Consider the following 17,660-nt stretch of genomic DNA (forward strand, 5'->3'; position numbering starts at 1 on the left):
TTAAACCATGAACCCCAGCACGAATCAAAATGTCCCCAGTAGCGATCACTCTGCATTTTATCAACCAAAGGAAATCAGGGGTTAATGTTCGCCTGTGTGCAGGGCCGGAGAAGCGAACATTAACCCCTGATTTCCTCAGGATGCATTTTATAATCATCTCCGAAGTAGAGCGAAAGGACTGGGGCGAAAGGATCAGGAAGCGAAACGACCGGAGACCGCAATACACTGTGTTGGGTGGTCGTCACATGTATAACTTCTCTACGGCAAAACCTCATAATTGACAGTCATGGCTGAACTAAACATTGGCGAACATTGTTCCGTTCATTCCTGTCAACAGTTGGGTAAGGTTTTCTTGCTTTAAGTGTGAGAAATAATTATTTCCTTGTCACATTTTGAAGTATGCAGTTTCAACTGGTTTGTCGCGCGCTGTGTTTAAAGGGATCATTAGACAGGGTGTTCCAAAGAAAAAAAACAAAAAAATTGAAAGGTTTAGGAGAACATTTTCAATTCTACAGTATTCATGAAAATTTATTTCAGATTTCTTACCTTTTGAGTGCAAATGGTGTCATCAGATATATTGGTAAGTTTGTTATCTTTAAGACTTTGTTGACATGTTGGCCTACAGTCTAGAGTGGGAGTTGTTGGTCTGACAAACGTCAGTGCTGTTAGTGTAAGGAGATGCGAACTGGTACTAGACCATAGAATCTGATGATGAGAGACTAACTCCAGTCCAGATATGTAGCAAAAATGGAATCGATACTTTGTTTTTAACTTTACATCCCTTTTGCTTACAGTTTGAGCCATAGATCACCAGATGACCATCAGTGCAAGGAGGTAAGGAGTAGAAAATGGAAGAAAATTTGGGCTGAGGAAGAAAACGCAATGAACTAATATACCAATGTCTCACAGAGAAGATCGATCTTCCCACTGCTTTGCCCTAGGCCTAGTGTATCTATAGAGTGGTTTAACGGGACGTCATCACCTGCCGTGCTGGAGGGACAGACAAAAGAAAGCAAGTCCAAATGATCATGACAACATTTGATTCAGTTAAGTTGGGTGCCGCTGCGATAAATCATTGTTTCGCTCTCCAACATGGCCGACCGTGAAAACACCCTATAGGTCACCAAGGACCAATCCAATCCATTAATAGGCGACATGATCTCAGTCAAAATATCACTTACTTGACGGTCAAAGACAACTTTCAAGGAAAAACTTTTCATTCTTTGAATTTCAGTATGACAAGGTTGACCTGCCTACCTATGATGGAGTGAGGTCGTTACCTTGTTCCTTGACAGATTGCAGGAATAATGAACTCGTGCCAGTGGTCTGCGAACACTGCCGAAAAAACTTTTGCTTACAGTGAGTAGAAATTATTATAATTGTGTTAGCGGATTAAGTCTTTGGGTACTTGAAATGCTTTTTGCCTCAACTACAGTGTTGGCTTTTTCAAAAAGTGGGGGACGATTGCCTCACTTAACTGAGAGTTTCATGGCAAGATTCAAATCAAGTTGAGTCAAATTCGGCTGCACAGGTGATGTCACAGCTACCTTTTGGCACACTTGATCTGTTTGTAGTAATTCACTGAGTCTTGCATGAGATTAAACAGATTACTCTGATCCGTTCTGTGATGTGTGCTAATAGTCTCTCATCTGAACTTTCAGGCACCGACATCAAGTAGATCACAACTGCTCTGAGTACAAGGTAGATTCAGGGGAACCCTCGAAAACTGCCCAACATATCAGTAAAATACTGGGTAAGTCATCCTCACTTGTTGGGGACAATTAATTGTCAATTGTCAATTGTCAATTGTCAATTGTTCTATCACCCATAATTATTTGCCAATGTAGAAATTGGTATCGTCTAAATTACTATTTTTCAATACCAGTGCTGTATCCTTTCATAAATTATTTTCTGTTTTTCCAATAGAAATACAAAGTGCAAAAGCCCCAAAGAAACCCATCGGTCGGAAGTCAAAAGCAACAGCCGCCAAAGTGGCGTTGATGAAGATTAAGATGAAGGCAGTTGGAGAGAAGAGCATGCCAGAGACAGAGAGGGTCTACCTTCAGATCATGCTGCCCCTTCAGTGTACAGACAGGATGAAACCAATGTTCTTCTCAAAGGTATGTATGAGTCATCAGCTCAGGTTACCATCTTTAGACTCCAAACTCAGCGGACCGGATGGGCCATCACCAATTCTACAAGTACTGAAATAGGAAGCAGAGACCAGTTCTTTTGCAGCAGGGATCGATGACAATGAGCCATGTACTACTGCTTGAAGTTGATCTATTTATCCTGAGTGCCATCTCATGGTCAGTGTCTCTTCTCCTTCAGAAATGGACAATAGGTCGCATTATTGATGGAATCACAAAACAACTCAAACTCAAGAATGAGAACAACATAGCTGGTGCAAAGGTAAGAGCTTACTAATGACTGAAAGATCAAGTCATTAGGACACAGAACTAGATTAATGGAAAAGTTCCTGGAGTTGGTTCATCCCCTCACAGCTGGTCGGGTCTGTCATTGAATGGATTTCTGGTCAACATTTGGTTCCTGATGTCCCTCGTTTAGACACCACGATATTCTTCACATTTGGTGGTCCTAATAATGGGTGCTCTGAGAGAAAGAATGGGGTTTATATCCAAGTACATTTAGCTTGATACGCTTTTTGCTTCTCATTTCCAGAAGTTGCGATTGTTCACTGATGATGGCAGGACGGTGATAGCAGCAGATAAGACCTTAGAAAAATGCATGGAGGACATGGCGGAGGATGTTCTAAACGGATGTGCTGTGATATTAGAGTATGTGAATGAGGATAGTCTTGCACTTGACGATATTAGTGGATACACTGGTAAGACATGATTGTGAAAGTTGTGCTCACTTGTAATAAACGACTTTAGACGCTGATCAAGGATTGCCTTTGGATGTCCTCACTACTTAGTAGACTTCTGTAAGCCAATGTGTTCATTTTCACCAAATAAAGTTATTTTGTGTAAAAATTATGTTACAATTGTTTTGTTTTTGTAGAAGATGCGATGAATCTTCCAGGTAAATGCAATCGCCAAGTAACCAGATGGAAATACACATCGAGTAGCTCATGTACCTGAGGTACCTCATACATGTATATCTCGTACAGCATCGTGGCCTTTCTGCTTGGTGACCCTATCTCACTGTGCTCTTGAAGACAGATCAATTTCTCTGCTCTTGAAGACAGACCAATCTCACTGCTCTTGATGACAAACCAATCTCACTGCTCTTGAAGACAGACCAATGTCCCCCGACTTGGCAACTCTAGTAGCCTACTTGGAGTAGCTCATGTACCCGAGGTACCTGAACTTTTGAAGAGTCACATGTACCTAGGACAGCATCACACCCCCCCCCCCCCGTCTCTGGTAGATATTCTATATCACTGTTGCTTTAAGACAAGCCCAGTTCTCCCACTTCACAACTCTACTGGGTGTCTTTTGCTGAACAGATGTACTGGTATATAGTATGTGAGCTATCGTAGCAGCAATTCCCTCTATTCTTTCAGGCAAAGATGTCTTCTGATGGTCTTGTTGTCCAACTCACAGTGTCAAGAGGAGATGTTCCAGTGGAAAAGCTTGCAAGACAACAGACTGGACACTGTTACCATGATTGTGATCATTGTACATGTGTTGTTCATCTAGAGGGCTGTGGATTAAGAAGGTGAGACAATGTCACATCCAAGATTTTTCTAGCTTCCAACACACTTAAATGCCGTCTTGCTCTAGAATCAAAATTTAGTGTGCTTCAGAACACACTTCACACATCTGAGCATTACAAAGATGGCGATAACAAGAGATTTTGACAATTTGAACGTTTTGAAACAAGCAAGAAAGATGAAAATGCAATTGATATGAAAATGTTTATTACTTATAAATAATGTGTCCTTCCAACATGATTACATTTCAAACTCTGATAAACTGCTAGTTAGAGATAATCGTTACGGTAGAACAGATTAACACCAAAATACCATGAATCGAGAAAACATTTTAGTGAAAATTTAGCACATAATTGCTCCAATGGACATGGCATAGAACTATAAGGCAAATGCCTTCCTTCTGAATGGCATTACATACTGGATTTCTCATGAAAATTTTTCCTGTAGATATTGATTAGCACATTATCACATAGTTAATTAGCAACAAATTATCAGGAGCTGGTAGCATGGCGAGTCGAGAACACTTGAGTTATTTACTAGAGTTATTTCTTTACCAATTCACCAACAAATATCATTACTGTACTTGTGTATTAGAACTGGGCACTTGCAGGCGTTGTTGATGGGGTAGAAGTGTGTGTTTGCAGAAAAACGTCACATTCACTGACAACGTCCATTTATGGAGGGGTATGCATATCGAAGGATGTGTATAATCCTGATAATATCCATATTCGTGTTAACATTTCTCTTCTCCTTCAAAAAACCGGAAGGGCCGATGATTGGAAGGAATGCCACCAGCACCTCACAAGAACTCTTTAAAGGGACATCACCAATGCCAAATAGAGATACATGTTCAGGTAGTTTGCTTCCCTATCTTCTGCTTGCACATCAATATCGCGTGATGTCCCTTTAAGTCAAAAAGAAGAATGTCTTGAATACTAATAGTAGAGTAATCTATATATTAGACTTGAATAAGAACAACATAGTATAAATTCTCTAAGCTTTCACAATCATTTAAACATCCTACATACACCTTACACTTTTTATACAAATCGATAACAGATCTTAACTGACAATGCATCAAGTCAGGTGTGTGATTTAAGCGGACTCCTGCTGAATGCTCTAGCATTTATAATATGTGGCTTGAAAAGAGAGACAGCTCCTTTATTGGTTACAATGAGATTTATATCAGTCCCATTCACAGGACTTGTTAGAAAGGACCACGAACTATATTTGAAAGGGATTGTGTCATAGCCTATGTAACCTTGAAAGTAAGTCTTCCAAAATGGAAAAAAAACTCTTTTTTCAAACCATCAAAAGCACATCTATCTAGAAAATACTTTACAGAGTACGAAAAATAGATAGTTAAGATGATATCTATTCCTGGTCATGCAAACGATGACATTTCTATCTCTTCGTGGAGAAAGCGAGCGTGAGGAATTGTTCGTAATTGATCTGGATCCAGCCGTTCCTATTCGTGTCGTACGCTTGGAAAGATGCCGTCAAGGTCTGGAAAAGTTACAAAATGTCACAATACATATGACAACACATATACAAAACGTATAAAAAACATGCAAAAGATTTCTTTCACCATACATTCACCTCACATCTTGAGGGCAAAAGCACATTTTAGAAAATCTTCGTATGCTATAGTTATGATACCGTCGTGGTCTGTGTCGTAAAACCTGAATGAGGCTGTCAAAGTCTGAAAGGTAGAAACAGAAATCATCATCAGTTTGTGTCTCAAATTGATTTGTTGTATGCTGCTGTCATTACAATCATGTCACTTTCATTTCTGTATATTTAACGACCCCTTCTTGATGACAGACGTTTCTTTGAATGTCAACACCAGTACACAGCACGGAGGTCATTAGGTGTTCAACCCAAATTTAAATAGCCCAAAATTATCCATTCCCAGTAAAATTCAAAACTAAAAGAAAGGCATGTACTGAGCAACCATCATCATGCAAACAGGCCTCATACCACCCCTCCCCCCCCCTTGGGTGATGCAGTTTTCTTTTCAGTCATCACTACAGTCGGAGCAATCAATCCAACAATCCAGTGCATGCTGAACCAAGCTGACACATGGTCAAGGCAGGAATAAACAAAAAAACATTTCACTTGAAGCAGCTACCGGTACAGCTAGCTCCAGTAACCCCCATCGCCACCCCCCAGGATATTCTAGCCAGGTTTGATTACTGCTAAAAAGAAAAGAAACGTCATACTACAGTGTAATGTAGGCCCCAGCCCTCCCCTATCCCACCCTCCATCCCCGGAGATACTTAAGCCAGGTTTGATTACTACAAAAAAGAACACAACACATGTCAGAGACAAGGTACTGACAGTCGTACTACAGCGACTCAGGCCAGGTCACATTCTCCCTAATCTAAACTAAGAGAAAAGAAGACAATTACCAATCAAGCATTCACAATATAACAAACAACTTTAGAAACAAGCAGCCTGAAGTGCATGGCTTCTGTATACAATACAACATGAGCTACACAACCTGTAAGATGAGAGGAAATATGCAATACAGCATATCTGTACGAGGTAATCAAACTTTAAACCACAGCTAATAGTATCACCTGACGCCGCAAGCATGACAAAATGCATCAACATTGAAGAGTGGACAAAAGCGAGCCAACAACATTTTTATCCAATCTGAATTTCTGCACGACGTCCAAACAGACCGATTGAATGACCAAAACAAATCGATGCAGCAACACTCACCTGAATAACGACACAACACTGGATGAAGTCATCAAAGTTTATACAGCCTCGTCCGCTTCTGTCGAACTTTCTAATCAGGACGTCGTACAGCCGATCTGACAATCGGTAACCTGGAGAGAGTGAACATGATAACAATTACAGTAGAGACTTGGTTTCCAACCATGGCTAAAGGGGGTTGGTCCCATCACGCTCCTACTACTTCAAGCAACAATACATGTACATCTCACCCGGTTCCACCTTCAACTTTTTTTCAATCAGTAAGAGGCCCAGCACCATCATACCTCTGCATTATCCTGGCATCCTAGGACCCTGGGTTGGAAGTCAAAACATCCTGGATATTGCTGTCAATGAGTTAATGGTGCAAATTTTACGCAGAAAGCAGACGAAAAAAACCATATTTTACAAACTTAACATCACACAGGACTGGAGGAAGTAACCACAGGGTGTAACCAAACTGAACCAATCAATCTATTGACTTATATTCTACATCTAGTATTGGACTTACCAAAACTTGTTAATGCTGTTTTTAACTCATTCCTATCAATATTGCCAGAGTTATCTCGGTCGTAGCTTCGAAACGTGTTCTGCCAATCTGTGATATACTTCCATAGCGACTGGAACTCATTGAAGCCGATGGTCCCATTACGGTCACGGTCAAACATTCCAATCATGAGGCGCACTGTCTCTGGATTGAAAGGCGTCCATGTTCCTGCAGGGAAGAGGGGACATTATGAATGATGTACAAAAACCTGAGTGACTGAGAAATGTCTCAGTGAACGTGTGAACAGACCTTATAAGGGGATTGAATTTACATAACACCCTCGGCATAATCCAAGGAACATTATATCAAGTTATTTTAAATGAACAGATTCAGATGCAATGATAATGAAGATTGCCTAGTATACATAACATGTAACTGCCTACAAAGGCAAGACACAAATCTCTTTCTGAACAGAACACCCCAGACAAATCACAGTTGCTGGTGTCAAAATGGGGAATGGTCTAAAATGTATTGGGACAGCACCACTAAAAGCATGGAAATTAGTCAAGCGTTAATTTCATCAGAAAATATCCAAATGCAACATTGTTTGTTAATGGTGTTTTCTATGATAGATTTTCTGGGTGGGTCAGCTATATAAAAAGCATTGCAAGAGCATGTTATGTGAAAATCGAAGAAGCAGTGCATACCACGAGAATTTGCAACCCGCAAATAAGAGATTTTCATCACAGAGACATGCAATAATTTATGCTGCAATGTGGAACAAAAAGGATCTAGCATCTTTGGGAAACTAGTAATCGTTGATATCTATCAAAGGATACAGCAATAACAGCTTTTGTTGCAGGAACCTGTGATGACCATTGTAGTGTAAACAAGATATCATGCGGTAACACTCAGTTGCTGGTCACTGCAACAAATATCTCATATTTGCAGGCTACATCAAGTGCAGTCAGTTCGTAACAATCATAACAGGCATGGCTATCAAAATATGCTTGGGACAGGACACGGAGCTGTGTTAGAACATTAGCAGATCAATAACTGATAAACACAATGCATTCCCACAAAAATCTTGGGCATCTAACTGGCACTACCAGCATGAAAATTATGTCATGTACTGTACATAGGCAGATTACAGAAAAGAAGTGATACTGACTAATTACTACTGCACGAGTCATTCTTGTACATTAACTGAGAGAGTACTCCCCCATTACTTTACTAATACTACATGCACTACATCTAAATGTATACTATTAGGGAGATGCCAAAAATAAATTGTGTGACCACTCCTTCAGTCACGGAGTATTCTTTTACTCTCAAGAAAGCAATGTTTCGGTATTTCAAAATGATAGGTTAAACTCTTCTCCTAGTGAGATAAACCAATTAGGAACGATCTGGATTTTGAGCGTAAGAAATGAACCTCCCCTAAGCTTACCATTACTGAGGGCCCTCTGAAGTTCAATGCCATTTATCGTACCGCTACGGTCCGTGTCAATCCTGACAACGAGCAAATGAGGAAAGCAATTAGCAGAGCTTCGTAAACATATCTAACCCAGGAAAGGATGTGATAGGAGGGAGTTGAATAGAGGATAGCGACTCATAACCCTGGAGAAAGCGTCCCATTCTAGCAATGCCTACTTTTCTGAACACTGCTCCTGGAACAACTACCGGGAAGTGCATTAACTTTTCCCCTCATTTTGCTTACCGTTGCTTAGGGCGGTCTGTAGCTCCACGGTAGTGATGGAACCACTTCGGTCTTTGTCCACCCTACCAACGAGCAAATGAAAGCAATCAACTACAAGACATGCATACATATCTCTGAACAAGGTCCTCTAAACAAGGTCCTCTTAACGAGCCTTGATGAACGGACCTCAGGTGGTCACACCAAATCACAAACTGAACTTTGAGGGGACGACTTCAGAGGCTGTGTGACAAGGGATGGGCTAACCTAAGGGCATCTTACAAGGTCAAGCAAATCAGTGTCCTGGCAGCAAGTCTGAACAGAAGCAAAAACGACAATGTGAATGGAATTCATTGAATTGAAAGCATCCACACGATACAATATAGCCATGCCTGTGGAGAACATAAAGTGATATGTTAGTAACGAAAGCAAACAAATAAATTAAGCAATTCCACATTGCAATCAACATGAAGTAAACACAATTCAAATCAAAACTCAAGACAACACAGTGATTTAAAGCTGAACTGTTCATTGGATTTGAACATCTCCAACAGCCTTGTATTGCAATCACACTGAGGCAAGGCACAATACTCCTTTGATGACTATGAATCAACCAGATAGGCAGAAATTGGAACATATTTTCTCGATTATGTTTCCAGCTCCCCATGAACATGAGTAATGTATTTGTAGCAGTCTGGTGGTAGTATTTGGAACTACTGTCGAGGATAGCGGCTGATTGCAAGTCCTCAAAGGAGTACACAGCTGAGCAACAAACAGTTCAACTTTCATTTTCATGCAGAGACAAATGCAACATTCATGACAAAATCCTGACCCAATCCTTACCATTAGAGAGAGCTTCCTGGAGCTCTTTAGATGAAATGGCACCACTACGATCTTTGTCTACTCTGGGGAAGGCAAACACATTTTAGTGAGATCAACTGTGTAACAAGTCATGCATGAATCAACATGTGCGGTGAACGTCTTTAACTGAGGTCATTCTTTGATGCAAAACGAAGGGGGACTACACGCAGCTTGCTGCCGGGGTCACTCGTGTTGTCGACTTCGTGTAATTAAAAATCTGACCTCCCTAGCGCTGTCCACACCTATAGAGGTTCTTCATGTGACGTCACGACGTGACGTTTCGACGGCCACCTGCCAATGCATTTCCTTTACGTCCGTAACCACGTGTGACGGCCAATATGGCAGTGCAAAACAATTGGCAACGTCATCAAGTGACGTCAGTCAGTGAAGAACCTCTATATAAATGTTGTGCTTACTAAAATATACCTTACCACCTGACTATTCAGATTCTCCCTCTCAGACCCGTCAAGACGCACAAATATTATAAAAACTGTCGGTGTCACCCTTGAAAACTTGAATCACGCTCCAACTGCCCAAAGAGCTAAGTAACACCTTCGTGCCACCCTCTCGCGGCGACTCAAGACAGAAGAAAACCAATGATTATTCCTAATCCTTGTGTGCCCTTTTACGAGACCTGCCTGCCAGGTTGTTTTGGCAAAGGGCTGGGTTTTGGGGGACTTCACTCCTCGAAAAGTCAATCACCATCAGTATAAAATGCAGATCAAATTATATCAGATGAATCTAGGTGATATATAGAACACAATGATGCACATACTTTTGAAAGATGTTCCATAGGTAAGCCTGATCCGCTCCTTGTTGCGGCTGACCATAACCACCGCGCTGCTGTTGGTACGCCATTTTGGCATGAAATTGATTTACCAAAAATATCTGACTCTGTCGTCCTGGGAAATGGCTGCCATTCGTTGCTTGGACTACTTTTCAATTCTTGAAATATAAACAAAAAACGCATTTAAAACACAAAGTATTAGGTAGATAAAAAGACACAGAGATAATTTGGTGAGCATTTCAATCGGAAAAGGCATTGCTGAAAATTGTGGAATTCTTGGAGTTATTTGGTGCGGACGTAGAAAAAACATTTGAGGTAATTTATCCGCATACAACTTATATAGTAATGCGCACCAATTTTAACTGGAGGCGAGGTTGCAGGGTGGCAGAGGTTAAAGTGGTTCGGAAGTGGACGGCGCTACCCTGACGTCACAACGCGGAAGTGCCACTGCACACTTCCCCCTTATTTTCTTTTCTATTTCTGATCAATTTCAATCTGTATTCTACCAGATTCATTGACTTCAGCCCTTCTTTATTCATTATGGAAGAGAACACCATTGATACCATTCTCGTTGGATGAGGATAGATCAGGTAAGAAGCCATACCATCCATGACTAAGTCTAAAGATACATGATACATTGCATGTATGATGTAGTAGATGCATACACAGTGTATACATGATCATGATGCCTGTGTCTGTTGTGTAACAGGAAATACTGTCCTTCTCTAGGATGTCTTGGTCATTGTAAGATTTCAGTGCGCATTACATTTGCACTTTGAAATTATGTTATGTTGTGGGAAGCACATGGCCATGGGTCCTGATGGCAGTGATGCTGATGACTAGATGAGATTGAGAGACCACATCCCCAGGGCGGTCTGGCCCTCCCGCAGAAAAGTTTGATCACTATTTTGCGGGGCTCTTTATTCTTCTGGCTGCAAAGACAAAACTGCCTCCCAAAACACAAATGAATGGTTCCAGTGAAAATTCTGGTAAAAACTAATTAGTGAATTATAATTATATGCTTTCTTGCAGAGAGACCATCATCATGGCAGTGGACATCCCCAGCTACAGAGTGATTCTCTGTGGAGAATATGGCGTTGGGAAAACAGCATTGTTTGTGCGATTTAAAGATGACAAATTCATGACAGACGAAGATGATGTCGGCCATGATCATGCTTCCAAGACTTTCACAGTAAATGGCAAGAGAGTCATGGTAAGTTGTAAGATTTTGAACCAATTACCAGGGGTTTAGGTTGGTATCTCCCAGTTGAAAACTAAGCATTGAATTGACTTGAATTAAAATCTTGTATTCTTGCATCCTGGACATGAGCAGACTTAACTTTCAGAACAATTAATCTGCCTTGTTCCCTTACAAACTTATTACTGTCTTGAAACTGCTGAACCTTTAGTTAGATATTTTGGGTTAAGATCGTCTTATTTATTTATATTTCAGATTCAGCTGTGGGACACTGGTGGTATGGAACGTGTCGGTTCAATCACTCAGGCTTATTTCCGTAATGCTCATGGTGCAATCCTCTGCTACAATCCAGCAAATAAGGAGTCATTTAACATGTTGTCAGAATATATCCTTCAGGTCGCCATGTTTTCACGAAACGCTAAAGTATTTTTGTGCGGGACTATGGCGGATAGGCGCCCAATGTCGATGGTTGGTGCAGGCGAGGAATATGTTCGTGAAGAAGAAATTGAGGAGTTTGAGAGATTCTGTTCGACTGCATTGAGCGGCGTTTTTAAGGTGTCATCACGGACTGGAGAAGGTGTGAACAGAATGTTTATGAAAGTTGCTGAGGGTATTCATCGGGATCGAAATGTAGACACAATTATGCAACAGATGAAACAAAGGGACTCGATACACTTGAATTCAAATGGTGGTCCGCCTCCTGGGAAAAAGTCTTGTTGTCAATGACGACCCAATGTGCTGCTGGTGTTACCGCAGTTACTGGTTGTCCTGTGGTGGCCATTTCTGTAGAAAAACTTGCGATGTTTATCATTGTGGTACCACCCTGCGGGGTTTCTATTACATTCACAGCATCAGTTTCAAATTGTGAGGAATCCAATGTAGCAAGTCTTTATCAGCCTGGAGGAAGGGGATATCATTTAGGCGAGGGAACTCGCTTGGTAACTCTTTCTCCAAAGTGACTATGGGTGCAGCATTTTCAGACATTTACATTTGTATTTTTAGTATTAAAGACCATTTAGTTAGTCTTGACCTCTGTGGGCAGTACTGAGAGAGAATTGTTGCCAAAAGACCAATACTTATTGTTTTGTAAAGCTAACAACAACAACAAACACAACACACTGACCTGTAGATAATTCATGTTTAAAAACTGCACTCTCCAATAATTTTGATAATGAGTTTACACAGATCATTCATAATAAACTAGTTTTTCAGTACATGCATGACATGTACATGTATGGGACCCATGTATGTACAGTATTGTAAGAACGTGTGTCTTCCCAGCAGTCACTGTGCAGCAAACTCAACTGAGTTCTCATATTTTGTATTTTCACTTTGGAATCATTGTTAGTTCAGGTGCTTTTTGATAAATTAATATGCGTAAATCTGACCACTCTGATTAGTTTATTCAGTCTCTTTTGTGAAGTTGAAATTTTTTTTTAGTTTGTGTTGAATTTTGATACAGCAAGCTAATTGTTGAGTATCTGTCTGCATCGAATTTGATGGAATTGAACTTGAAGTGTAAAGACATGATGTATTTGTTGTAAAATTGTTCATTGTGGTCTTGGAAGTGTTATAATTTAGACATGATAAAATGTACATATATGTCCCTTTAAGTGTCCAAATTCTAGCTGTGTACAGGAATTGAATTTGTTTTGAAGTTGAATGTGATAGTGATTATCATGGTGCTCCATTCTCGATAACCTAGGCTATAGTAGACATGTCAAGATGTTTTATGGAGTAAGTAGATTAGAGCCACACTGCTTTTCATTACTGTAGTCACAGCGAGCATTTAAAATGACCAAGAAACTTCAGGTCGTATATGACTTCTATCAGCCCATGTACGTTTGGCAATTCCCACCACAAAAATGCACTGGTCCATGGAGGCTGCCATTTATATCATATGTCGTCACAAAATTGTATGTTATTTCTCATCGACCTCTATTGCGTCGAGGTGCGTAAATTTCACAAGTACCCGACCTTTCGAACGATTTTTTAACGGCTTTCTGCTTACTCTTTAAGTCATTTAGATTAGAATGTGAAGTGTTTTTGGCAGTTATAAACTGTTTTGATAGTACCTTTAAAAGTTAAAATAACCTGGTCTGTTTTTTTTTGAAGAATTGGAGTTTTGTCAACGAGTGTATGTTTTGTCTTTGTGTGACTCATAAACAACCCACGATATGATCATTTGTATTTCCATATGTGCCAGAGATCCTCTAGTCTACCATGAATAAGTGTTTACTCTTCACACGATTTTGCCAATCTTTGGTCAAATTGCAATATAGTTTGAAAATTGTTCTTCATTATTTTGTTTCACTGTTATAAATGTGGAGTTAAGAATGGTTGGATTTGCCAGTTTACATGTATGTACTTTGATGGGCAGCATCAGCAACCTTGAGGTGAGTTTATATCATGTCTGCCATCCATGTTTAGTTAGCTGGGCTAAGTCTCTACAAAACCTCCACTTATCAGAAAGTGTTGATAGAGAATATTGCCGTAGAAAAGTTGATCCCGACATCTTTCGCTTCTAACCATACCAGAATCGACAGTACATTTGTTTTAGAAACTGCTGTAAATGTACATGAATCTTGGCCAATTTATGCTGAAACTAAGCCTAGGAATCATTGAATTGAACACAAGTGGTTTATTCCATCAGACTAGGCCTACCTGATCCAATTACCTCACAAATTGGCAGAATGTGTTTCCTTTAATCTTGTGCTGATGAAACAAGGTAATGAGCTGTCTTATACCTGCAATAGTTATAAACATGAGATTAGAAATGTACTTTGTGATTAGATGTACATGTATGTTGATTGGTCACTCAACCTTGTCCTCTCTGGAATAAGCTGGGAGTTTTTTCATATTTTTCTCTTTTTAAATATTCTTCACTTTACGTCAGACCAGTACCCATTTAGTGTGCTCCTTGGTTGAGAGAAGTTAAGTGCCTTGCTTCAGGACTCTGAACCAGTTCATGGTTCTACTGGGAGTTGAACCCACAACCTTCGGGTATACAAGTCTGGTATCTAAAACCATTAATAGCTGGATTTACATATAGCTATACAGAATACGAACAAGATGGCTTCACAAATGGTTCATAGCCATATAGTCCGGGAGCCAAAGGCTGATATTTCCTTGAACCTGGACACCCGGTGCTTGTGTATAAGCATAATATACCTCTGAGTAAACCTGGCCTAAGGCCGACTCCAGTGATAGATAATTTGTGGCTTATTTTGACAATGCCACCATCATGTTTCCTTCATTGGTAGAAGGTGTCCTTGCCAATAATTCAACCAGAGCATGTTTTAAGGTATAAATTCGCCTCGAAGACTTGTCATTTGAAAATATGAATGTCTAATTTTGTGCAATGATTATTGCAAGCATGATTAGTCAATGCCTTGAAGAATGCTTTATAACCTTGATTAGGTTTTTAAATATTTTAAAGAATGCATAAAATCTTTGATTGAATGAGATTGTATAATGATGATCCATGCTGTGTATCAAGATCATTATGAGCTTCATAAGACCAGCTCATATGTTAGTCTTTAGAAGTTCTACATTTTTCTGTGTCAATTGAGAGCTGCCATCTTCACTGAGATGTTCATGATCCCAGTCAAGTACTGTGAGAGAACTTGGCCTTGAGTGCTAATCACATGAGGCCAGTGATTCCTATGGCCGACTGTTTTGTAGATTCTCAAGTGTAGATTTTCCTGTTTTCCTCATGCACCAACATCATGTGTATCATGCTCTTGGTGTTATTAGCTGCTTGTGGCTTCAATGCCCCTGGCGTAAGCGATTAGGTAGCACACACCAACTGACAAGTTGTGAGTCAACACCTTCTGTTTTTATGGCAAAAGATCATTTTGTGTGCTGGCGAAATTTTCAGATGCTGCTAACCAAGATGAAAATTTAGGCCCACTCCTGATTGGGTTCGTGCAGTTTTGTACAGTGTTATCATATGAAATGTTTAAGAAGCTCCGCCAAGATAGATTGAGGTGGTCTTTGCGTTCTTCCAACCGACATTGTGTGCCAAATAAATGTACTGGTTTGTTTTGTATGGTTAAGTTGGAGTAAACCAGTTTATGTGGTGGCTTTAATGCATTTGGTCCAATATTATCTGGTGTAGGTATCTTATTACTGCCGACTGTTAGGCCATGGGAACTTATTCCAACTATTCTCTGCTCATGTCCCAAAAATGCCAAATTAAATCATGCCAAATGAGCTCATTCACAGTCAGAAGGATGGTTTCCAGTATCCAAAATAAGATTAAGGTGGGCAATTGACGTTTTTGCACTTTTAGTCTGGGTTGTCAGACTGGCTGTGTAGTAGTTTCAGAGCTCAAGGTATTTGTTCAGAAAAACCTGGTTGCTGAAATGTGTACCAGTGGCCTCGAACTGTAATGAATGGGAGTGCCGATCATTAGTATGTTTGTAAGGCTATGCATCAACTCGACCACTAACAGCTGGCTACTCTATAACCTAACCGTGTTTTTTTCTGTCAACATGATTAGTATGCGGTGACCCACATCTAAAAGCTTCCTATTGTTTTATTAACAGTAGTTGTTTAGTTTTGTAACTGACTCCGTTTGGCAGTGCAGTAGAGAGGTCATGGAGAGATGTGATTCAGGCATCTGTTTTGGGGGTCAGTCCTTGTTGTTGACCCTGCTGACCTGGCCAACAAAGTGCACGCCCACATGCAGATAACGTTTCATTTGAAGTCACTGGTGTTTTGTTGTACCGGTATGTTTTGTATAACTTGGTCATTGAGATTCTAACAGTACAAGACAAGTGCTGCAGTTGTCTGTGAGGGACCGTGCCTTTATATTTTTTTAAAGGTGCAGTTTACATAATGCTCTTTCTCATCTATTTTGATACATTTGTATGTAGTGTATAAGATGTAGGTCTACCGAGTAGTCTAATGACTAGCTCGGACTCTATTTTACATCCTAACTCGCATCCTTTGTTCAGAGCCAGCTGGACAAAATTTGTGTCAAAGCTCATAAAACTCTAAAAATCAGTCCCTATTCTAACCTGCTGGAAGAGTCAATTGGTAGATTGATAACCAGCTGTGAGAATGGAATACCTGGAAGATTGATAACCAGAACAAAGAGTTAAAACCAGCCAGAAGAGTCAAATGACCAGGAGATTGATAACCAGCTGGAAGAGTTGATTTGCCAGGTTTCGACTCTTCCAGCTGGTTATCAATATACCCGATTGTTTTTGAAACCTCCGTGATATGTATTGCTGGCATTGTATACAGATTATGCATGGAGTCCCTAGTTTGATCAAGATTATGCATGGAGTCCGAGTTTGATCTAGTTTTCACATGTTTGGTACTTAGTGTATTTTTATGACAATGATCCAAATGAGATTTAAAACCCTAGATATGAGACCAATTTGTATGTTTATAATCAAAAAGATAAAATCAATTAAAATATGCATGTTATTTCACTTAATCTGGTGACTTATTCAGTTCTTATAAAACTTGAAGACACCCTCCCAATGTAGCTTAAAATCTTGGCTATCACCAATAAAGTCTAAGTGTTCGTCCTGTGGACTTGCATGAGTGGTGGCTATTGGTTCAACCCGCTTCCCCCATTATTGGTCTTGTTGCCAGGTTGTGACAACTATACTCAGATTCCAAAATACTGTGTTGTCTTGAGCACATGTAGCAAGTGACAATAATGGGAAGCGAGAGTAACACTAACAGTCTTTGCGTCCAGATTCCCAGGTTTTGACTCTGCAGAAAAGCAATGATACAACCACTTTTCCTGCCGAAGTCTTCAGGCCTAATAATGTCAGTAGCACACTGGTGGTCCTCCATTACCAGTTGGCCACTGGTGGATGCCCCTCACTCCCCTCATTTGCCACCAGAGGCCCACCGATGAGTGCTGTCTGGGACTATACCTCCTGCTTTACAAGCTACCTGTAATGAGAGACGGTACCAAGTTGAGAAACACACAGAAGACCATAATTTATCCTGCTACACCAGCGCAAGGGACTGATCCTCCTGCCATACCAGCGGCTCATTGTGAAAGAAAGGGGATTGAACCCCTTCTTTCACCAGCCACAGGTTGTGACCGACGAGGGACATAGTTAATAAATGCACAGAAGACCATTTTTCCTGCTACACCAGCGCAAGGGACTGTTCCTCCTGCCATACCAGTGGCTCGTTGTGAAAGAAAGGGGGTTAAACCCCTTCTTTCGACAGCCACAGGTTGTGACAGACAGGGGACAA

The 17,660-nt window shown here is 40.4% G+C and overlaps 3 protein-coding genes across 8 annotated transcripts; 2 read left to right on the top strand and 1 right to left on the bottom strand.

Annotated features, from left to right (window-relative positions):
* The first annotated feature begins 205 nt into the window (after positions 1-205).
* On the top strand, positions 206-2,956 carry LOC135496005 (AN1-type zinc finger protein 1-like). The gene is made up of 8 exons (XM_064785085.1): positions 206-341; positions 538-580; positions 795-834; positions 1,235-1,359; positions 1,662-1,753; positions 1,927-2,120; positions 2,332-2,412; positions 2,683-2,956. Exons 1-8 carry the CDS (start codon positions 287-289, stop codon positions 2,857-2,859), a joined length of 807 nt encoding a protein of 268 aa, XP_064641155.1. The 5' UTR covers positions 206-286; the 3' UTR covers positions 2,860-2,956.
* Positions 2,957-3,864: 908 nt separating this feature from the next.
* On the bottom strand, positions 3,865-10,310 carry LOC135495819 (programmed cell death protein 6-like). Of its 6 annotated transcripts, XM_064784791.1 has the most exons (6): positions 10,220-10,310; positions 8,608-8,669; positions 8,338-8,399; positions 6,912-7,115; positions 6,407-6,516; positions 3,865-5,185 (listed from the first exon to the last, which is right to left on the bottom strand). In XM_064784791.1, the coding sequence occupies exons 1-6, from the start codon at positions 10,235-10,237 to the stop codon at positions 5,084-5,086; spliced, it is 558 nt and encodes a 185-aa protein (XP_064640861.1). In that variant the 5' UTR covers positions 10,238-10,310; the 3' UTR covers positions 3,865-5,083. The 6 variants fall into 6 exon arrangements, with proteins under 6 accessions (XP_064640861.1, XP_064640857.1, XP_064640855.1 ...); XM_064784787.1 differs by lacking the exon at positions 8,608-8,669; XM_064784785.1 differs by lacking the exon at positions 8,338-8,399.
* A 315-nt stretch (positions 10,311-10,625) lies between these two features.
* LOC135495604 (ras-related protein Rab-10-like) lies at positions 10,626-16,878 on the top strand. The gene is made up of 3 exons (XM_064784410.1): positions 10,626-10,821; positions 11,264-11,444; positions 11,685-16,878. Exons 2-3 carry the CDS (start codon positions 11,277-11,279, stop codon positions 12,153-12,155), a joined length of 639 nt encoding a protein of 212 aa, XP_064640480.1. The 5' UTR covers positions 10,626-10,821; positions 11,264-11,276; the 3' UTR covers positions 12,156-16,878.
* The last annotated feature ends 782 nt before the right edge of the window (positions 16,879-17,660 follow it).

The sequence above is a fragment of the Lineus longissimus genome, chromosome 11 (assembly GCF_910592395.1).
Source record: "Lineus longissimus chromosome 11, tnLinLong1.2, whole genome shotgun sequence".
NCBI lineage: Eukaryota > Metazoa > Nemertea > Pilidiophora > Heteronemertea > Lineidae > Lineus > Lineus longissimus.

Excerpts from the sequence above, each read along its gene's own strand:
- LOC135495819 (XM_064784787.1), bottom strand. The coding sequence starts at position 10,302 with ATGGCGTACCAACAGCAGCGCGGTGGTTATGGTCAGCCGCAACAAGGA. Across the intron at positions 8,400-10,219 it reads CTATGGAACATCTTTCAAAA|GATTGACACGGACCGTAGCG; the intron begins GTATGTGCATCA and ends GCTCGTTGTCAG. Across the intron at positions 5,186-6,406 it reads AGTGTTGTGTCGTTATTCAG|ACCTTGACGGCATCTTTCCA; the intron begins GTGAGTGTTGCT and ends TAACTTTTCCAG.
- LOC135495604 (XM_064784410.1), top strand. The coding sequence starts at position 11,277 with ATGGCAGTGGACATCCCCAGCTACAGAGTGATTCTCTGTGGAGAATAT. Across the intron at positions 11,445-11,684 it reads TAAATGGCAAGAGAGTCATG|ATTCAGCTGTGGGACACTGG; the intron begins GTAAGTTGTAAG and ends TTTATATTTCAG.
- LOC135496005 (XM_064785085.1), top strand. The coding sequence starts at position 287 with ATGGCTGAACTAAACATTGGCGAACATTGTTCCGTTCATTCCTGTCAA. Across the intron at positions 581-794 it reads TGGTGTCATCAGATATATTG|TTTGAGCCATAGATCACCAG; the intron begins GTAAGTTTGTTA and ends TTTTGCTTACAG. Across the intron at positions 2,413-2,682 it reads ACAACATAGCTGGTGCAAAG|AAGTTGCGATTGTTCACTGA; the intron begins GTAAGAGCTTAC and ends TCTCATTTCCAG.